This window comes from Anolis carolinensis, chromosome 2 (assembly GCF_035594765.1).
Source record: "Anolis carolinensis isolate JA03-04 chromosome 2, rAnoCar3.1.pri, whole genome shotgun sequence".
Lineage (NCBI taxonomy): Eukaryota > Metazoa > Chordata > Lepidosauria > Squamata > Dactyloidae > Anolis > Anolis carolinensis.
In genome coordinates, this window is record NC_085842.1 from 138,170,095 (window position 1) to 138,193,363 (window position 23,269).

General features: G+C 39.1%; 1 protein-coding gene across 9 annotated transcripts in view; it reads right to left on the minus strand.

Annotated features, from left to right (window-relative positions):
• tnrc6c (trinucleotide repeat containing adaptor 6C) overlaps window positions 1–23,269 on the minus strand; it is a 623,926-nt gene that overhangs the window by 28,909 nt on the left and 571,748 nt on the right. For 7 of the 9 annotated variants that reach the window (XM_062970647.1, XM_062970652.1, XM_062970650.1 and 4 more), the window contains 8 exons: window positions 22,966–23,135; window positions 20,171–20,251; window positions 18,020–18,077; window positions 17,582–17,727; window positions 8,084–8,257; window positions 4,972–5,118; window positions 4,257–4,376; window positions 167–250 (listed from right to left, as the gene is read on the minus strand). In XM_062970647.1, coding sequence (XP_062826717.1) covers window positions 167–250; window positions 4,257–4,376; window positions 4,972–5,118; window positions 8,084–8,257; window positions 17,582–17,727; window positions 18,020–18,077; window positions 20,171–20,251; window positions 22,966–23,135 — 980 coding nt within the window. The remainder of the gene's footprint in view (window positions 1–166; window positions 251–4,256; window positions 4,377–4,971; window positions 5,119–8,083; window positions 8,258–17,581; window positions 17,728–18,019; window positions 18,078–20,170; window positions 20,252–22,965; window positions 23,136–23,269) is intronic. The other 2 variants (XM_062970649.1, XM_016991322.2) reach the window with 1 other exon arrangement.

Below are 23,269 nucleotides of genomic sequence, written 5' to 3' on the forward strand. Positions count from 1 at the left end.
ATGGGCAAAAGGACGTTGAAATCTGTCAGTTTTCATAGGGATTTCTCCCTGTACGGAAGCATATACCACAAATGGGTCAACTTCATGAATAATCTTTTTCACTTAACATGCTAGATAGATCATTAGAGGCTGCATATCTGGCACTGAGACAATACGTTAAACCTACTTGCTGCTCCTGTTGTCTGATGGGTCCGGAAACATTACGCTGAGCCTGTAACATCTGCTGCTGGATTTGTAAACGTTGGTATGCCTGCAATTTAAAAATATAGGAAATCAAAGGTCAGAAAGTAAAAAGGCCTACTACAGTCATGGGGTCATATTAAATGGGGGCAAAAAACAGGTATATTGATTAAATTTTCACCCAGCAAAAGGTGGTTCATGAATCTTGATGTTAATAACTGCATTGAGTAGATCCAGAGACAGAAATTTGGTCAAACATGGGCTGCAAAATTAGGTGGCCAAGTAAGGTTATTTAAAATGGAATGTGGAAAAGCATAAGAAAAAGGTACTATCAAACATGAGGTAAAGTAGAAGAAGGAATTTTTTAGATTGCAGGGTATCCTCTGCTTGTCTGTGGCCTTGTTTGCTATCACTGGCACTTGCAACTGTTGCTAATGAAGTCTTTAAACTTCTAATTCGTATTCATAGGATGGGATTTTCAAGGGGCCTTTGCCTGCCTTCCCTACACTTTGTGAGTCCTTCCCCTATTGCCTGCTGAAATTAGGCTTTTAAAAAAGTATGTGGGAGGAGGAGCAACCAGTGAAGGAAAATGGGAGCAGGAGGATAAAAGGGCAGAGAAATAGACAGACAGAGAAAGAGAAACAATGAGAATCATAGAATCGTAGAGTTGGAAGAGACCTTGTGGGCCATCCAGTCCAAGCCCTGCAAGAAACAGGAAAATCTCATTCAAAGCACCCCCGACAGATGGCCATCCAGCTTCTGCTTAAAAGCCTCCAAAGAAGGAGCCTCCACCACTGTCCGGGGGAGAGAGTTCCACTGCCCAACAGCTCTCACAGTGAGGAAGTTCTTCCTCATGTTTAGGTGGAATCTCCTTTCCTGTAGTTTGAAGCCATTGTTCCGTGTCCTAGTCTGCAGAACAGCAGCAAACAAGCTTGCTCCCTCCTCCCTATGACTTCTCCTCACATATTTGTACATGGCTATCATGTCTCCTCTCAGCCTTCTCTTCTGCAGGCTAAACATGCCCAGTTCTTAAAGCCACTCCTCATAGGGCTTGTTCTCCAGACCCTTGATCATTTTAGTCGCTCTCCTCTGGATGCTTTTCAGCTTGTCAACATCTCTCTTCAACTGTGGTGCCCAGAATTGGACATAGTATTTCCAGGTGTAGCCTGACCAAGGCAGAATAGAGGGGTAGCATGACTTCCCCGGATCTAGACGCTATACCCCTATTTATGCAAGTCAAAATCCCATTTTCTGCCTAAGTGAAGTATCTTGCATTTGTCCCTGTTGAACTTCATTTTGTTAGTTTCGGCCCATCTCTCTAATCTGTCAAGATTGTTTTGAATTCTACTCCTGTCTTCTGGAGTGTTAGCTATCCCTCCCAGTTTGGTGTCATCTGCAAACTTGATGATCGTGCCTTCTAACCCTTCGTTTAAGTCGTAAATAAAGATGTTGAACAGAACCGGGCCCAGGACGGAACCCTGCGGCACTCCACTCGTCACTTCTTTCCAAGATGAAGATGCATTGGTGAGCACCCTTTGGGTTCGTTCTCTTAACCAATTACAGATCCACCTAACCATAGTTTTGCCTAGCCCACATTTGACTAGCTTGTTTGTCAGAAGGTCATGGGGGACCTTGTCGAAGGCCTTACTGAAATCCAGATATGCTACATCCACGGCATTCCCCGCATCTATCCAGCTTGTAACTCTATCGAAAAAAGAGATTAGATTAGTCTGGCATGATTTGTTTTTGGTAAATTCGTGTTGACTATTAGTAATTACCGCATTTTGTTTCTAAGTGTTTGCAGACCACTTCCTTAATGATCTTTTCCAGAATCCTGCCTGGTATCGATGTGAGGCTAACCGGATGGTAATTGTTTGGGTCGTCCTTTTTTCCCTTCTTGAAGATAGGGACCACATTCGCCCTCCTCCAATCTGCTGGGACTTTTCCCGTTCTCCAAGAACTCTCAAAATTGATTGCCAGTGGTTCCCTAATAGATGAACTAAGAGTGTAAGTAAATCTATAGTTGATGTATATGCACACAGGTAAGAGCTTTACTACAGTTCACTGCTAAAATGTGGCACTTGGAAGGTTTTTCTTGATTAGTCATTTGGCTAAAAAAGGTTCCCTGCTTAAACAGTCTGATTAATCAAAAGGTACAAGTAACTATAAATCTGCTTGATATCTTTCAGGCCAAACTATTCCTTGAAAATATTTTGAAACCAGAGTTTAACATTTTGATTCTTGGCTAATCCTTAATCATATGTTAGGCATTTAGACAACTTCTGGGTATTATGATTAATAAGTGATCACCAAAGTGACAATTGTAAAAGTTACATTTGCTCAAGAATTTTCTCCAAATGATAACTATTGAAACTCTCTTAAAGTCACATCTTGCAACAGGAGAAGCTAAATGCCATTCTAATGCTTCACCATCTGAAGCTTCTTCTTCATTCACACAGTTGTTTCCAACTCTTTGTGACCTCATGGACCAGTCCACGCCAGAGCTCCCTGTCGGCCGCCGACCCCCCCCCCCCCCCCCAGTTCCTTCAAGTTCATGCCAGTCACTTCAAGGATACCGTCCATCCATCTTGCCCTTGGTCGGCCTCTCTTCCTTTTTCCTTCCATTTTCCCCAGCATCATGATCTTTTCCAAGCTTTCCTGTCTTCTCATGATGTGGCCAAAATACTTCATCTTTGCCTCTAAGTATCTTTCTTTCCAGTGAGCAGTTGGGCATTGTTTCCTGGAGGGTTGGATCTTCTTGCAGTCCAAGGCACTCTCAGGATTTTCCTCCAGCACCAAAGTTCGAAGGCATCTATCTTCCTTCGCTCAGCCTTTCTTATGGTCCAGCTCTCGCATCCATAGGTTACTATGGGGAATGCCATTGCTTTCACTATGCTGACCTTTGTTGCCAGTGTGATGTCTCTGCTTTTCAGTATTTTATCAAGGTTGGCCATTGCTTTCCTCCCAAGAAGTAAATGTCTTCTGATTTCCTGGCTGCAGTCTGCATCTGCAGTGAACTTCGTGCCTAGAAATATAGTCTGTCACTGCCTCCACGTTTTCTCCCTCTATTTGCCAGTTATCAATAGATGTGGTTGCCATGATCTTGGTTTTCTTGATGTTTAACTGCAGCCCGGCTTTTGTACTTTCTTCTTTCACCTTGGTGATAAGGCTCTTCAGCTCCTCCTCACTTTCAGCCATCTGAAGCAGGGAGTGGTAAAAGGGGACATTTCTATGCTTCCTTTAAGCTGGATGGCCATCTGCTCTGGGTACTTTGATTCTGTGTTCCTGCATGGCTGGGTTGGAGTAGATGGCTCTTGGGGTCTCTCTTCCAATGCTAAGGTTTTTCATTTTTTTATTGTACACAAGTGACAAACATAAGTAAAAATTACATTAACTAGCAAAACAGGTATATTGCAATATTCTAACAAAGCTAAGATTTAAAAAACCTTTCACTGTAATAACTTCAAAAATTCCTCAAATTGCAATAAAGACTGGCGATGTAAGGTTTATCTTTGGGTTGCCCTAAGTTGGAAATAACTGGAAGGCACACATAACAAGAGCAACAACAAAAAACCAGACATTATAGATTACATAAACCAGAATGGGTCACTGTAGCCTTCCAGATGTTGTTCAATATACAGAGGTTCGGGATTCTCCATTTCTGCCATACACAAACAGAAATAATGCTACAGCTATTTTTTTTAAAGAACCATACAGAAAGGAACTTGTATTAACAATTAATGTACAGCACCAAATATCTGACTAATCTCTTTTCCAGTGGAGAAATATGCAAAACCATCTCAGAAATCTATTGATACTAGGGGATGGCTGTGAATTCTGATTCTTGTAAATATGCCACAAAAATTAGGAGTACTAAAATTTCATGATCATCTTCAAGAGTGCCTGTCTCTCTGCACTGTAGTGAAAGGGTCAGACAATGTTAAAATCCAAGTAAATGAATCCATTGTTAAAAGCACGCCAAGCTATTTTTGAAGCAAGGAAGATACTTTTAATAGCTTTAATATCAGTATTATCACTTTGGATGTACAGATTTCTTATTGTGCTTTTTAACTCACCAGCTGCAGCTGATATAGCTGGTTCAACATCGTCATATGCTGAGGATTAATTGGCGAGGTTAATAGTGCAGGATTGAGACCAATGTTTTTTGCTGCAAACTGCAAAAGCTGTGCTTGAACCTGGAAAAAAAATCCACAGCATGTGAGCTTCCAGTACTACAATACTGTAGTTTGCTATAGTATTGTATTCTCTCACAGAGTGACTTGTGGAAAGCCCCTAGTCTTTTTTTGTTAGATAAAACAAAGCAATGGATTAAAGAAGAAAAGTAATTATTACACATTGCAGCAAATTAATCACACATTTCTAGAGGCAGTAACATTCTCTACACCTGTGAATAAACTATTCAGTTCACATATAGGGTTTAGAGGAACAGGAAATACCAGTTTGGCAACTGAACCATGCAATGATATTTAGCTACCCATGATATCTTCCACAAAACATTATGCAAAACCAACCATTCCTTGGAGTAGTCAGCTTCTTAAAAGTAGGGGATCTGTTTCTGTTGTTCTGCCCAATACACAGTAGTAGCTGCATAGAAATAACCACACAAGGATACTACCACTGTTTTTGTTTAATTTGTCCAATGAAAAATCAAGGAGGCCTCAGCACAATGGAAGCCAATTTATTAGGTCCAATTTCTTAAAGTGTATGTGGCTAGAACATCTAGATTTCCCCATCACTGGCTATTAGCAATGCATCAGAGCTCAATCTAACCTGAGGGGAGAGAAACTGAGGCACTTGAGCACGAAGACTAGGCTGGGATGAGTTAAGAGGTTGCACTGGCGGTTGCTGCGGCTGTTGCATGGTCCTGGCTTGTGCTGCTCCGCTATTGCCAAACATACCCAGATTGCCACTCGGTATCTGTGGAATCATAAGGTTCAAGACTTGAAAATTGCTGTTCCATCTTTCAAGATAGTACACGTGGTCCCATAGCAAACAAGGGAACTCTCATGCAAATTAGTTGCTATCGCAATGAATGCTCTAGTAAAGATGGAATTTGAACCTCTGTCAAGCTGTAATGTGATTGGTGTTCAACCAATGTAAATGCAACCGGATAGCTGAAGAGACCTTACCTAATGGACCCAAATGCTACATGTCCATCAAGCAGACATATGTACCCCTCCCCTGGTAAGCCTTGGATCCTGTGCAAGGAGGAAGGTGGAGTATACATTAAATTATCTTCATCATTTCAATTAGACCATTGTCAAGGAAGATGATAGCAATGCCATCAAAACTGTAGCTACAATGCAGGGAGCTGCTTTTGATATTACCTATCAAATGCATTGTAAACAAAAGGTGGCAGCAACAGACAGCCATCCTTATAAAGGCTTGCATGTATGAAACTGCTTCAAATCTATCTCCTAAAAGAAGATCATAATTTATCTTGCACGTGATACAATTATAAATAGACTTTTGACTTTTTGTTATATATTGCATTGCAGTTCCTCATCTACTTAGTGTTATTGTATATGTAAAGTTAATTTTCTGAGAACTGGCATACAAATAAATGTTCCGTAGTTGAGTAAGCCTTTTCCTTTTCACCAATATGCTTGCAATATTATTTTCTCTAATTATTACATATAATAGAGAATGTCCTTCATTGCTTTATGGTGCAGAGATTACTGTTTTCTCTGTCACATGTGGAATATATGTTGTTACATAAAAACAGGAAATATCTTTTCATGATTAACTAAATTTGGGGATTCAGTGAGAGTGAGTGATTTTTTGTTCAGATTGTTGTGATCAACACATTAGTTTATCTTTCTGTGTTTATACCTTTCAAAAAGAAAAGAATTTAAAGTAATTTGAAAAACCTACTCAATACAGGTCAATGTGAGCATGTGTTCTTATGGAAAATGTAAATGTTGTAATCTATATTTACTATTGTTGTTAATTACTGCATGTTGCATTCAAACCTGTAGATCTAAGCAGCTAATAAATACGTTCATAAATACGTGACAATAAATAAGAGAAAACCACCACAAAGCAAAGTTGCAGCAAAGTTCATCACACGTAGTTCCTCGGCCTTCAATCACAGGTAGACTGTTTAAATAACATTACTCTAAATACCGTTGTTACGATCGAGTACATGTATTAGATCAATTGGATTCCTACATTAACGTGTAGTCAGCGGGATACCCCTTGGGAATGTAATCTAAATGCTCTACACCCCAACAGAGAGGACTTTGCACCTGAAGTGAGGGGGCAGTATTATCAGCTTGTGTCCTTGCCCTGAAGCTCCTGGGGATCTATTTCTGAAATCTGAATTGTTCCATCTTCTTCTTTAATAACATCCCCACTGTAAAGGCAGATGCCAGTTACTTGGCAGTGACAGGAAGGAAAAGTGAATATGCTCATAGGTATCTTGTGTACATTTTCATGGGGTGTCAAGTTAAGCCCGAGAGGAGAAATGTGGTAGCAGTTGCAGAAAGCATGCCTCCACTGACACTTCCCAAGCCTTTAATGTGACTACAGTAGAATCTCACTCCAACATTCACTTATCCAACGTTCTGGATTATCCAACGCATTTTTGTAGTCAATGTTTTCAATACATCATGATATTTTGGTGCTAAATTCATAAATACAGTAATTACTACATAGCATTACTGAGTATTGAACTACTTTTTCTGTCAAATTTGTTGTATAACTTGATGTTTTGGTGCTTAATTTGTAAAATCATAACCTAATTTGATGTTTAATAGGCTTTTCCTTAATCCCTCCTTATTATCCAACATATTCACTTATCCAACATTATGTTGGATAAGTGAGACTCTACTGTACTTTGAAAATTATCACTTTTTGTTTGTTTGTTTCAACTGCCCTTGGATTTTTCTTCTTTTTCTTTTGGTTTCATTTCCATATTACTTTGCATTCTGTGGATTTTGTGTAAGCTACTGGGCAGAAACGAGTAAGGGTATGTATTCATAGATAACAAGACAAAGCAGGTCTTCTAATCTGATCTTGTTTTTGGCAGGTTTATGCGGAAGCAGATGTTTCCTTCAGTAGGGCTTTGAAGGGTAAAACTGGCCTTTGGAGTTGAGCCTGGAAATATCTGCTCCATGCTTCCGCTAAAGCATCCAGAGTAGCACATATGGAAGTTAAGGTTATGGCTTTATAGCATACCAAGTAATCTGCGAGAAAAAGATAGCACCTACTCTCCTGAATTTAGCCTCCCATGGAATCTTGCTAGTTTGATGTGATTGAAGAAATGTGCACTGCTAATTAGCAATAGAAGATGAATGAATAGCTACACATGGGTCAGAAGGGTCTGATACTAGACAAACTTGGAACCAGAGCTTAATGGGAGAATTGTTAGGTTCTGCTTCCAGATTTGTCTAGTGTAGACAACTGGCTTCATTTAAGCGCTACATTTGGCAGCCTGAGCAACTGTAGTGCTTGAATAGTTTGACAATGAGAACAAATCTGGTCCCAACTATGAGTCACATAGTGCAGCCAAAAAAGCTGAGTTTGTGGGTGGGTGGGGTTGAGGAAGTAAAGAGAGGAGACACAGTTTGGGAAGGAACTACAAAAGCTGAGAGAAGTATGGCTTCTGTTGAGTATAAAATGTGCCAGATGGCCAGAGTCATAAAAGAAACCAGGAGAGCTCTGGGAAAGTTCTAGGGAAGGAGAAATAAGAGCATGGCTTGGGTCTTTTTGGCATACAATAAATCTGGGGGTGAGGGAAGGCTGAAATGAAGATTATCTTACAATTCATTCAAATTAAAAAGAAGAGTATAATTTTTAAACGAATATTGAAAAACAAATAATAATTGGATCAATAAGGCGCTGACATTCATACACAGTTTTTACTCAAAGGGTACCTTACCTGTCTAGAAGAATTCAAGTTTTGCATGCCTAGCCCTGAGGCAATCCCACCCAGGGTCTGATTAGGGAGTGCACTGTTTGAAAGGGGGAGCTTCAGGCTTGGTGAAGGCAAAAATGGTGAAGTAGTGGGCTCTTCCACTAGGCCGCCATCCTGATTGAAAAAAGAAAGGGTGAGCTGTGTGCAGTGTCCAGGTATAGACAGCGCACAAAACAGTTTCCCATGGAAATATAAGTGGAACATGAATGAATAAAAGTTCAAAATATTGTTTAAAAAGGCATGAGGAATACATAATGAAAAGTATGGGGTGGAAGGAAGAAGAAAAAGAGAAACAAAATTAAGGTACTGTTTGTCTTTTTTTTTTTGCTTTACATTTCTTAAAACATTAGAACTGTTAATTATCAAATATTTAGAACAAGTGCAAAAATCCTGCCAAGAAGCGACCATTACATGGCAATCCATCACTTGTGTCAGTTGAAAAAACAATGTATGTCAAGATCTATTTCACCCCAATCCTAACTCCCATGTCCCTGATATATTGTATTACAAAATCAAAATACAAAAGACCCAAGACCTATTGCTCTCTAATGCTTACTTCCTTGCCCCTGTTATACCACATTACAGAATGAAAAGGAACAACATACAAAGGAACATTTGGTTTTTCTGAAATGTAAAGGCCTGACCCCAGTATTGGAACTCTGTCGTAAAGGAAACTGTACATAGACATACAGGATACAAACTAGAAATACAAGTTATACATATACTGTACACATGATAAAGGTTTCAGTAAGCTCTCTTCAACAAATCCTTGGCAACGTACTAGTTATTCAAAATGCTTGAGATAAGAAGTGTTTTGGAATGTCTTTGATTTTGGAATACCTATATTGGCATGTACATAAATACTGAGATATCCAGGAGATGAAACCTAAGTTTAAACATGAAATTCATTTTGTTTCAATCACATCTTACACATATAGCCTGAAGGTAATTTTATACAATACTTTTAGTAATTTTTGTGCATGAAACACAGTTTGTGTACACAGAACCATCAAAGCAAAAGTGTCACTACCTTAGCTACCCATGTGGACAATTTTGGATTTCTGGATAAGGGATCCTCACCTGTACACCACCAATAATTCCTGTTTTAGTTACTGCTCTCAATTGCAATTCAGCTGTTAAGAAAATATATGCTATTTGTTATCTTTGCTTTCTGCTCTTAGTTACATGATGACAGGAAACTCTTTTTAAATATTACGTAGCAGTCACTTTTAATATTAATTAAACACTTGGTATAAATATATGAGTGGACTCATTTTTTAAAAATCCCTGAGGCAGGAGACAAGTAGATTGCTTTACAGATTGATTACGAATATGCCATGTCAATTCTGACCCAAGAAACATCCAGTTATATGTTACACTGATATCAGTAAGAGAAAATATGAATATATGTATGTGGGCTTTAATGGGCCTAGTTTTCTAACGCAGCATTCTGCAATTTTGTCACAGCAAGCTTTTCTAAACAAAAATCAATTTGTAATTATATTTCCTTGCTATTGTCAATTAAAGAATTAATCTAAAAATCTAGAGGAAGAATATTTCACATTCTTTATACAGTACTATAAGGAATGTGTGTGCCACTTTCTGTAGGTATGTTCAGTGGTAACATTTCTGGGCCACTAGAGTTTACAACTTGTCTCCCCCTCCCTTGCCCTCTTCTACTTGAAAATACAGAGTAAATTCATCCCTGATCCAAGAAATTTGTCAGATTGATCTGTATATATCTCTACATGCTAGGAATGGAAAACAATTGAGAGAAATAATAATAATAATAATAATAATAATAATAAGTAGTTTATTTATACCCCACCCCATCTCCCCCGAAGGGGACTTGAGGCGGTTTACAGATAATACCAGATAAAAGCAGTAACAGTATACAATACATCAATAAAACAAAAACATACACAAATTATAAAATTTTAAACATTAACCTATAGAACTAAAACACACTTAATAAAACATGGAATTAAAAACGGTGAGGTTATGATAATAGACTAAGTAATGTGCATATTATAAAGGTTGTACACTCAAGATAACAGGTAAAGCGATGCAGATTCATTGGAGATCAATTTGAGATGGGAGAGGCCCTGAGTTCATATCATATTAACCAGGAACCAATGCAGAAATGGCCAAGGAACATAATTGTTATGGGGATGGGCAATCTTTAACCAAAGGCCTGTGTGAAGAGCCAGGTTTTCAGGCTCTTCCTGAATGCCTTTAGGGTGGGGGCTTGCCTTATTTCCCTTGGGAGCGAGTTCCAGAGCCGGGGTGCCACTACAGAGAAGGCCCTCTCTCTTGTCCCCACCAACCGCGCTTGTGACGGTGGCAGAAGCGAGAGGAGGGCCTCCCCCGACGAACGAAGAGATCATGCAGGTCCATAGGGGGAGAGACGATCACAAAGGTAGGAGGATCCTAAACCATTCAGGGCTTTGTAGGTGATCACCTGCACCTTGAATTGGGTCCAGAAAATGATCTTGTCACATCTTACAAAGAGCTTTGCAGCACCCTCTGGAAATAGTCTGAAGCTAAATTCTATAGCTGCCTGATTGAGAAGGCAAATACAAATCACAACTTGAAGTGGGCATTTGTGTGGATGAAGTAGTAAATTATGGTTTGTCTCATAATCAAGGAGAAAACCTCTATGAACAAGGAGAATAGGGTTGTCCAAATATTCGTTATGTTTCTCGTTTCGTAATTATTTCGGATTGTTCTCGTTTTTTGAAACGAGTATTGAAATGTTTTCCCTGGGCGCAACTGGCAATGTAATTCGAACCATCGTTGGCCCATTCTCTAATTGTTTCTTAAAATTTTCGTTAATTTTTTTCCTTCCAAAAATTTTTTAAAAATATTTTTAAAAAATTATTTTTTATTTTTTTGTTTCTGCAACCTAACATGAATGGGAGCCTAGCGCAGCCTAACATGGCCGCTCTCTGGCCAATCAGAGTCTTCCACGATGGCTGCCAAAGGTGGGGACTAGCGTCCTCCGTGTCCACGTGGAGGATCTCTATAAAAATCCCCAACCGCAGCCAACCCAAGCCATTCTGGGTTGGGATACCGAGGAGAGAGGGTGTTTGGCGAGCACTGGGAAGCTGCTGCTTGCTTGTTTGGGGGAGAGAGGGCTAACTGGGGGTAGAGTGTTTCTGTTGTTGCTGGTTCAATATTGTGTTTTTTTGGGGGGAAATTGGCTGGGGGCTTGGGGCAGAGTCCTTGCTGTGGCTGGCTTTAGGGAACTTTTTTTTCCAAAGGACGTCTGCGTCCCTGCTAGTGATGAGCTTGGGGTGCTTTCCATCTACTCCTGTGGGAGACCTTTTGCCTTTCTGTTTTCTTTTTTGGAATTTAGCAATCACCACATCAACCCTTCTTTGCAATCCTGAAAGGGGGGGGGGGGCTTGAAAATAATAGTTTCCAAAGGATGTCTGCGTTCCTGCAAGTGCATTGCTTCCCTCCCGCTCCGTTTGTAATCCCAAGCCCCCGGGCTGAGTGTTATTGCAGCAATCACAAAGACACACATTGTTTTCAAACCTAAAGGGTACATTGGAAGAAATAGTTTCCAAAGGACATGGGGCACCCGCCAAGGCATTGCTTCCCTCACGCTCCATTTCTATTCCCAAGCCTTGGGCTGAGTTTTATTTCTGCAATCACAAAGTCAGACATTGATTTGATTCAATAGAGGGTCCACAGCAATTTATAGTTTCCAAAGGACGTTGCCAATCCTGTCAAGGCATTGCTTGGCATGTGCTGCATTTCTAATACAAAGTCTACACAAGTAGAAGAGGGACTTTTACAGTGATAAGAACCCAATTGAACAGGAAATAAGACTTTCAAACCAGGAACAGGTTTCTTCAAATATTGAAAAAATAGTGTATTATAAAAAGTTATGAAAATTCACCAAAAATCATAGGAGACAGGAAACATTCTGCAATTTGTTGAGCAAAGAGTGTGGAATGTGTTCTCCCACTGTACCAAATTTGATGAGAATAGCTCAAGAAATGAGGGCGGAAGACCCCCAGAAAAGTCCCCCCCGGTTTCCTGTTTTTTGGCGATTGCGCATGTGCGTCCGCCATGTTAGAAACATTTTAGAAACATTGCGAATTTTCGGAAATATCTGAAAATTTTGGGTGAAACATTAAGAAATAATTTCTACATCGAAGAGCCGGCACCCCCTACTTTAGAAACGAGAATTGAAACATTTTTTCCATCGATCGGACAAGCCTAAAGGAGAAGGTTTGTAATGCTTCTACCCTGAGTCTAAACCATAGTTTGGGTGACCATACCTAAATTAATCTTAACCATCAAGAGGGATATTACACAACAGTGTAGGTTTAGGGCACTAAGTGCTTGAGAAGATCTCTACCCCACATCTGACTAATTGGCTCACTCTGAGATTTCTATAAAGAAGAACCAAAGTATGTCTGTGTACAGCTGGAATCTTGGAGGCTTAACAAAGGAAAAACACAATGAGACAGTTTGGATGCAAGACTAAATTATGTTTTCTTTTACATACACAAGACACAGCAGATAAGCCACCTTGAGTTCCAGTCTTGACTACATTGAAGTGCATTCTTGAAGAAATGGTGGGGTATATATAAAATGACTGATGGACTGACTGATCCGTATTGAACTAGTAAGCAGCCAGGCAAAACCCCAAACCCAAAATCCCAGTCCCCACCAGTGCCCTCACCAGCAAGACAAACAGCTAGGCATTAAGGAAAAAGACAAAAGTCAAGGCAAAAGGCAACCCAAGACAAGCAGAGACACAGCAATAGCAACCCTGCCAGCCCCAGCAGTCAGCAGCAGCAATGGCTGCTTTAGGGGCAGTCCCCCCTTATATACCCTCCTTACCCAGCCATCTTCTCTGATGCATGAGGAAGTGATTGCAGGCATGGAGGCCATGTGGCCAGAAACGAAAGCAAGCACGATGACTGTGTGGCTTTCATTTTCATGTCTCCTCTCGTTTTGTATGAAAATGTCATTCATTTTGTATAGACAAACGGTCGACACGAAACGAATGCACAAAAGAAAGGAAGGAAACATATAGTGCACATCCCTACTAAATATATCCTTCAGTGAGCAAATATTTGATAGGTAAAAGTCTGAAATCATGTGAAAAAATCCTAAATTTGTTGTATAGATTGCAAATAATTATATGGATGTTTTAACTTAATTTGAATTTAATCACTATTATTGCTATATTGTAATTGTTTTATATACTCTGTATATACTGGTTGTAAGCTACCCCGAGTCCCCCTCTCGGGGGTGAGAAGGGTGGGATAGAAATGTTGCAATAAAATAAAATAAATAAATAATTATAAGTTCCAGAATGCATGCTCTTCATTCACATTTTAAAAGCAGTCATTTTACAGCTAATCTGAAGCAATTCTGAACGAATCCACTCAAAAGATAATTTACTGTGAGGGAAAAAGGGGAAGTATTTTTTTTAGTACAAAAGGCAAAGCCTTCTGAAGTTCTAGGTAAATTCTGCTAATAGGAGTTATTTAGCAGCTCATTGTAGAGGCCTAGGCAATGTTTTTTCAACGAAGTAATACTTAGTTTGGTACTGCAAAGCCCTGAGGGAGGACATTGACATTTTCTAATCATATCCCCAAGGTCTTTCAGCTCAACATGCTTAACATTCTGCAAAATATCTGTCATGGTCCACAAACCGCAGCTTGCATGACAGTAACAGGTTCAAGGATTTCTTCTCCCTAGGTCATGAGCTGTTTGTAATTCCTCCTTGCGCCTTAAGTAGGAATAGTTTTTAAGCCTCCTATATTCCTTCTACTTGTGACTGGCCTGCTCTATGTAAACTGCGGCTTCTATTCACAGACCATATGTCCATGGAATGTTGCAGAGAAATGTTCACCAAGACTCCAAAATTGATCATACAATGCAGGTACTAAAGTAAACTGACATTCAAGTTACCTTTGTAAAATGCTTGTCAAATATAGAAATGTTAAATTATGAACTTCCCAGAAGAATGACATTTTCCATTTCCAGAAAGAAGTCTACTATAGAAAACGAATAAGAATGAAAGCAATCTGCTTGAAAGGAAAGCGGAGTAGCAATACACACTTGAATCTTTTCCTACAGTTTTTGGGTAACTCCCAGTATAGACTGAGTATTCTTATCTGGAATTACAACATCAAAACGCTCAAACATAATCCACATGAGTGGCTGAGAGAGTGAAACTTTTGCTTTCTGATGGTTCAGTGTACACAAACTTTGTGTCATGAACAAAATAATAAAAAGGTGTTTATGAAACATAAATGAATTTCATATGTAGAATGGTTCCCATCTCCAAGACATCTCATTATGTATATGCAAGTATAGGCAGTCCCAGACTTACAAACGTCCGACTTACAAACAACTTGTAGTTAAGCATGGGGGTGAGACAACAGGAAGTGAGAGAAATCTACCCCTAGGAAGGGAAATTCACTTTTGAAAGAGTTTTCATGGAGAAAAGGTGTCTCAAATGAAACTTTCTCACCAATCCTTATTTCCACAATAAATCAAATGTTTCAACATCCAATTATCGCAGGAACAGAAAGTGAGGTGGAATCTTTTGAACAGGGGCACAGACATCAAAACAAACACCACAGGGGTGTTAATTCTTCCCTATGCTATCCAAAGCTAAAAGAGATATATATATCGGGCTGGAGTTACACTTTAAAAATGTAACTGTTCTCACTTACAAACAAATTCAACTTAAGAACAAATCTACAGAACCCATCCTGTTCATAACTTGGGGACTGCCTGTACTCCAAAATCTTTTAAAAACTCAAATATGGAACATTTCTGGTCCCATGTATTTTGGATAAAGGATTCTCAACCTGTACAACCAAATTTGTCTTAAAATATTTCCCATTTTAGAACCATTTTAACTCAAGAAATGCATGTGCAAAGTAGCTACAAAAATGCTATTTACTCAATGCAGAAAGGACATTTTTCATGTTCTCAACAATATATCTAAAAGCTAACAAATTAATAGCTGCGCCACAGCCCGGGGGCCGGGCTGTGGCGCAGCTAGCTAGTAACCAGCTGCTATAAATTACTACTTACCGAGAGGTCATGAGTTCGAAGCCCGGGTCGGGTTAAGCCTCCGACCATAAAACAAATAAAAAAAAAAATAGCCCTGGCTTGCTGTTGACCTAGCAGCCCCGAAAGACAGTTGAATCTGTCAATTAGGGAAATTTAGGGACGCTTTATGCGGGAGGCTAATTTAACTAATCTACAACACCATAAAACTGCTCACGAGGAAAAGAATGAGGAAGAACAGCCACCAATGGACGGTGAAGCAACAGCTCCCCCTGTGGCCGGAAATCGTGAAGCTGGAAGATGTTAAAAAAAATGCCTCTGTGTCTGTCTAAAACTGAATGTTGTTTGTCTATTGACATTGAATGTTTGCCATATATGTGTTCATTGTAATCCGCCCTGAGTCCCCTTCGGGGTGAGAAGGGCGGAATATAAATACTGTAAATAAATAAATAACAAATTATGTTAGGTCTGAAGAAAGCTAGGAAGAGAAAGAGAAGCACTTTAAGTTATCTTGGACTGGAGTGAGAACTCTAAAAGGGGTAAAAACTGACAGAACTGCTATGAGTCACACCAAAATCTGGATCACAACTGAATTTTCATATAGCATATTTGCCATACACCTGCATCATTATATGCTAACAGAACAGTTTTGTTAAAACTTCCTCAAAGTCTCCTACACTAATGAGAAAGAAGCATAAAGAAATCAGGGCTCAAACTTGAAGTGCAGCGCTAGGTTTAAAAATTGACTAGATCTTAATTGTTTGCTGTTCTTGAGAGTTTCTGTGCAAGATATTTGTTTATTGCATTTCCTACTTTTAAAAAAAATTAGAGAAGTGTGGCACTTTGGGTCAAACTGTAAACTACTTGAAAATGCCTTTCATGAGCAAATCAAAGGACTGCTTTAAGCAACAAATCAATTTATAATAGAGCTGGGTGGTGGTTCACCAAATCAATGATACAGCTGAGTAGGAATCTGAATTTGGCTCTTCCCAGTTCAACACTCATACTAGCTCCTATATACAGCGTTATAATACATGGCACATTACAGGGCAACATAAGTCCTACCATTAAAAGGAGATGATCTAGTCTTAGCATTTATTCATTTCTACTTCCCTAAAAGAAGTGGACTACATAAAATTCAGCTAATTTCCAGACACTCTGATTGTATCACGTTGGAATGCAAAGGGAATTTGAACCAATCACAGTAGCATTACAAAGCAGGTATGTTATTTTAATGTATTTTTTAGTCAGAATGGGTTTCTACAATCAATTATAACACCTAATCCCTACTTCTTAGAAGGAACTGGCCCCTACATTTAACACAAACCTCATCCTTAATTGTATTATTAACAATTGTGGCTGAATAATTATGGCTACAGATGACTCAAAACTATTCCTCAACAGTTCCTATAAACAAGTATAGGGAGTCCTCAAGTTATGAACAAGATAGGTTCTGTAGGTTTGTTCTTAAGTTGAATTTGTATGTAAGTCAAAACAGGTACCTTTTGAAATATAACTCCAGCAAAAACTATTTTGTTTAACTTTGATAGCATAGGTAAGGGTTAACACCCCTGTGATGCTTGTTTTGTTGTCTGTGCCCGTTTGGATTTCACCTCATTTTCTATCCCTGTGATAATTGGATTTTGAAAAAATTGGCTTAATGTGGAAACAAGGATTGGTGATAAAGCCTCAGTGGAGACACCTTTTTCCCCATAACTCTTTCAAGAGTGAATTTCCCTTCCAGGAGAAAGATTTCTCTCACTTCTTGTTACTTCACTCCTGTTCTTCACCAAGAGTCATCTGTAAATCAGATGTTTGTAACTCTGAAACTGCCTATATGTGTGTATATGTGTGTGGGCATATTTTGCTCTCTAGATATTGTAATTTATAACTACCACAAATCCTATCTAGCATGGTTAATAGTAAGAGAGTGTCAAGAGTCGTAACAGAAAATATCTGGCAAAAAGCTCCCCCCTCCAAATAAGAAAACAGCTAGAAGCATCAAGTGCCTAAGGACACACTGTTAATGCCAATTGTCTATTTTGCAACAAACCAGTGCTTAAGGGAATGAAACAAAACTCTTAATGCCCCATTTTACAAATAGTTGTTGTTATGTATGACAGGGTCACAAGTCAAGATTTCAAGTAAATCTTGACTTGTGACCCTATCATTGTGTTATCTTTGTAAAATTTATTCCAAAGAGCTTTCCCATTGCCAGAGAGTGTGGTGTGCTCAAAGTCCCCCATGGGCAACTGCAAAGAAAGGATTCAAACACGTGTATCATAGAGAAAATCAACGGAACAGAACAATAAGGAAAAGCTCTTGAACTTTTCTGATAGGCCTACAGATTGTTTAGCATTTCTTTCTACTTTCCGTAAAGTCTACTGTATCTGAAAATGCTGGACCTACCTTGTCAAGGAAAGTGGGGCGGTCCATGGAAGACTCTTTGGAGATCGGTGGTGGGCGGCAGCCAAGGGGTTTGGTGACCATTCCATTGTAGTCAGCCACTCCCATTCCACGCTTGTCCATTTCCACCTTCTTTTCCAGCAGAGCGCCTGCAAACAGCAGAAGACGTGAGGATATCAAATAAAACCAAGGAAACTTTTCAAAATCAAGATAAAATAATACTCCTTCTGATACAGTTCTTTCTATACTCCTGCTGACTTCAGTACATTTTGTAAGTCAAAATTTAAAAATCATGTTGTCTTTTAAAGCATTAACTCTGCATGGAAGATAATTCATAAATAACTCTGCCTCTTCAATAAAATGCTATCAGAACAAATGATGCTGATTTCATCGTAACAGATCAATGTTCTCAAGTATCTATTTCAGTTACAGAATACTTACTCATGGCCTGATCTAGATTCATACTGTTACTCTTCAAGGCCTCTTCTGCTGGCTCTCTCTGCAGAAATAAGAAATAAGAAAGAGCGATTCTTCAAAAATAATACTTTTGACAATTGGAAAAAAGAGGAAAACATCACTAGAGTTGTCAGCCAAAGAAATGACTTTATTCTGCTCAAACCACTCAGCTGATTAAAACAGTACAATTTTACACCAATATAATCAGAAATGATTTTTTTAAAGGGTTGTTGTATGTCTTTCGGGCTGTGTGGCCATGTTCCAGAAGTATTCTCTCCTGACGTTTCGCCCACATCTATGGCAGGCATCCTCAGAGGTTGTGAGGTATGGATAAACTAAGTAAGGAAAGGAAAGAATATATATCTCTGGAGAGTCCAGGGTGTGGCAAGAGCCCTTTGTCACTAGGAGCCAGCATTAATGTTTCAGTTAATCACCCTAATTAGCATTGGAAATGTTTTGTCTCATGCCTGGGGGCATCCTTTGTTCAGTCAAGCCCTCAGAGTTTTTGTTCCCATCTCCATCTTTTGATTTTGGAGTTTTGTAATACTGGTAGCCAGATTTTGTTCATTTTCATGGTTTCTTCCTTTCTGTTGAAATTGTCCACATGCTTGTGGATTTCAATGGCTTCTCTGTGTAGTCTGACATGATAGTTGTTGGAATGGTCCAGCATTTTTGTGTTCTCAAATAATATCCTGTGTCCCGGCTGGTTCATCAAATGCTCTGCTATGGCTGATTTCTCTGGTTGAATTAGTCTGCAGTGCCTTTCATGTTCTTTGACTCTTGTTTGGGCGCTGCGTTTGGTGGTCCCTATGTATACTTGTCCACAGCTGCATGGTATCCGGTAGACTCCTGCAGAAGAGAGAGGATCCCTCTTGTCCTTCGCTGACCGTAGCATTTGTTGGATTTTCTTTGTGGGTCTGTAGATAGTTTGTAGGTTGTGCTTCTTCATCAGTTTGCCTATGCGGTCAGTGGTTCCCTTGATGTATGGAAAAAACACCTTTCCTCTGGGTGGATCTTTGTCTTGACTCTCATGGCTTGTTCTTGGCCTTGCAGCTCTTCTGATGTCTGTGGTGGAGTATCCATTGGCCTGTAGAGCCCAGTTTAGGTGGTTGAGTTCACCTTGGAGGAGGTGAGGTTCGCAGATTCTTTGTGCACGGTCTGTCAGGGCTTTGATTGTGCTCCTTTTTTGACTTGGGTGATGGTTGGAGTTTTTATGAAGGTATCTATCTGTGTGTGTAGGTTTTCTGTAAACTGTGTGGCCCAATTGTTGATTGGGTTTGCGAATGACCAGAACATCTAGAAATGGCAGTTTTCCTTCCTTTTCTTTTTCCATGGTGAATTGGATGTTTGGGTGGATGCTGTTAAGATGGTCCAGGAACTTGCTGAGTTCTTCCTCTCCATGGCTCCAAATTGTGAAGGTGTCATCTACGTATCTGAACCAAACAGTTAGCTTTTTTGGTGCTGTTTCTAGGGCCTGTTTTTCAAAGTATTGACTGAACAAAGGATGCCCCCAGGCATGAGACAAAACATTTCCAATGCTAATTAGGGTGATTAACTGAAACATTAATGCTGGCTCCTAGTGACAAAGGACTCTTGCCACACCCTGGACTCTCCAGAGATATATATTCTTTCCTTTCCTTACTTAGTTTATCCATACCTCACAACCTCTGAGGATGCCTGCCATAGATGTGGGCGAAACGTCAGGAGAGAATACTTCTGGAACATGGCCACACAGCCGGAAAGACATACAACAACCCTGTGATCCCGGCCATGAAAGCCTTTAACAACAGATTTTTTTAAAAAATAAAAAATAATAGGCCCTTGAAGGAACTGGGGCAGTGACGGTCGACAGGGAGCTCTGGCGTGGACTGGTCCATGCAGTCACGAAGAGTCGGAGACGACTAAACGACTGAGCAGCAGCAGAGATAGTAAAATCATTGGAAAATTTAACAGACTGATTTCAGGCCCCACACTACATGGTCACAGGGAACAGAACAGATCTGGCTTGAGAAAATTATGTGGAATTAGAGAAATCTTCTATCCCCTTTCACCCTCAACATCTCACCAAAACAGTTCAAAATCGTTCTTTCTCATGTATGTATGTACAGAAGATACTGGAATAGCAGTGCTACTCACTGGGAAGCCCATGTCTGTGAGTTGTTTTATCAGACGGTTCATGATCCAGGCCTCATCTTGCTTACTAGATGTCTTCATGCCCTGAGAAGGAGCACAGGAAAATCATTTAATAATGCAATCTTAGGGAGATTAGAAAGTTACAAGTAGCTAGTTGCATGCAATGAATGTAAGTAACAAAGTTCTACATAATATTGTAACTATAACTTAGTAAAAGTACCTTCACTTTGCACCATACATGATTTTTAAAGTCACTTTTAAACTTATGGGGGTAGTCTCATTAAAGGTTGTCGAGAAATACTCTATGTTTTGAGGTGATGGAGAAGTAGACTGGAGAATAGTATGTTTCATATCACTGGTCTGCTTTGTAATAACTAAAAATCTATGAATACTCTATGGCTTTTCATCTGCTTCTGGTCCATGGCATGATGAAGCTATGTTTGGCTCCTCTTCTCTCCATCTCAGGCCAAGACAGTGGCAGCTGGGATGGGGGGAAGGCTTACATTTTAGAGAATCTTCGAGTTTCTCAAGGACCGCAAGAGCCATTGGTACAATCTCTTGCCATGCAGGAATACACAACTGCAGTACTACTGAAAGATACCCACACAACTTTGTTAAAATACTTCCAAAGATGGAGACTCCATCAAACTCCAATGGAGACTATTCCACTGTCAAACAGTTCTTTTTGCATTTTTCCACAATTGCAGCTGGGAAGCATACCATACAAATCCACATGAATAGTTCCTTATAAACATGTTAGCTTTACATTCACATATGTAACATACAGTATATGAATGCATCCAAAATAATGTATTATCTGCACAAATTGTAGTCATTTTATAAAATCATTACTTCCTTTCCCTTATCTCCCCCTCAGCGCACTGCTTTTAAACCACTTTTTAAAAATAACAAAAAAATCCTATTAAGAGCAAGCACAAAGAACTGTGATATGTGAACAAGCCAAGATCATAAAAATAATGATAATATCATAGTTTGTGAACATAGAACTCATTACTACAAAACTGAAAGTATAAGCTTCTTCTTTGCTCTTCTGATTTGCAACCACGGAAGAAAGAGTGCAAAATTTTTGGCTTGCTGAATTTGACTTGTAATATTTTTTTTCTTTCTGCAAAAAGGAAATGTCCTTATGCAAATTGCATATAATTCCAAGGTCTTCTGGATGATAGAGATAATTTAGATCCATTTCAATCTGAGATGGTTATAGGACAGAGACTGTTTTACTTTCTTTAGTGGAAATGAATGTGTGCAGGAGACTGAGAGGCAATATAATGTCTTTGTCTATGACAAAGATTGCCCCTAGAAGGCAGTGCATTAGGAGGCTCCACATGTCTTTGGCCTGCAAAAATGGAGGTTGATGAAACTCTAGCAAGATACTAAACATAGGTGATAGGCCACAATTTGTCATCAGTTGTGGGCCTCTGATTTACATTGATAGATTATACAATTAACAAAAGAGCTATAATTACTCGTTCATAAATTACTAACTCACTTAAGTTTGGTCTCATGTATCATGACAGATTGATCTGTATTCTTTCATTATATTAATACTCAATACCGATATCAGCTCCTTTTCAATACTGGGAGACTTCTTCAAAAATTTTCCCCACCCCCATATTAAGTTAATCACAAATAAAAGAAATATTTGTAATATGACTTGCAGTATGATGGAAAGCCATTATCCAAGATATAAAATGAAAACAACTCAACATCTTAACAAGTGAGTCATGTAGACCTGTGTCCCTAAAACATCTTGACAGAAATAGCACCTTGAAAGCAGATGATTAAGTTATTTTAATATTTTTAATATCAGAGCTTGATCTCACAAGGAGGGTATCAGATTGAGTGTTTGCCATTATGTCACCAAGTGCTATAAATGTCACAAGAAGCTATTTTACACTGAACAATTGTGCTACAGATCTGAGTAAGACACATGATTTCTTCATCATTATCAGTGTCACAGAAAAGTCCATCAAAACAGTTCCATCAGTGTTAAGATAATTATGCAGGCAGTTGTAGACAGTAGTATTTTAAACTGCTTCAAATAACTTCTCAAATTCAGGTGATGCCATCAACAAGGTAGAGGGCACCCATCAGCTACACTGTTAGGAGATCCAAACCTTTCATCCAGAGGATGACTAACCATTGATAGAAAGATTGCATAAGTAAAAAATTGTTAGACTACACAAAGTATTTGGATTTAAAAGTCTCCTGAGCTCAACTATTGTTTCCTGTCTCCTTATATGAAGATTTTATGACATCCATGAAAACCATTATGAGATAGTGCTAGGTCATATTACAACATTTGGTTCTAAGGCAGTGAAGAAACCAACTATTCAGGTTGACTTTTGGTAGCAACTGAGAAATTTTATGGGTGGATGTGGTCTCTTAAATATTATTATCATTTTAATTGATACATTTTAAAGACTGCTTATAATTCAACTCTATTATGCCTATTATGCCTCTGCTGAAATACTGCAATATGCTCAGAAGTGTTAGTGTTTCTATCAATGTGTATAGAAGTACAGTAGTTCAGTGGCTGGTAAGGACCAATGTACAACAAAAGAATCTCAGTCCATTCCTCTTTTCAACAGAGGGCAGAAATCAGGTGCTGACTATAATAACCAGATCCATCTCCTTATCAATCTTACTGCAGTGGTGTTTGAAAATAATGACTTTCATTCTCTATAAAATAACTTGGCAATATAAAAATCAGTACCTGAATCATTTGGGTCCCTAGCTTATTGATTTTTTATAACCCAGCAGTGTTTTAGTCATACCTTTTGAAGTCCTTTCTTTGGGGCATTCCCCCAGGAGCTACAAGAGGAATTGCTCTCTTGCGAAGCAGTATTATTCCACATATCTCCTTCTTCGTCTTCCCACTGACTTGTACTGAGATTTACTTCATCTCCACCACTGCCCCAGCCTTCTTGCATAGAAGATTTAGAAGCTATAGAACAAATGGAAGAATTCAGTCAAACTTCTGGTGCTTCATCTCATCTGTAACTGCAATGTTTAATAATTCCACATTTTTCTTTATTATTACAAAAGGCTGTGTCTGCATTGACACAGGCATCAGTTCCA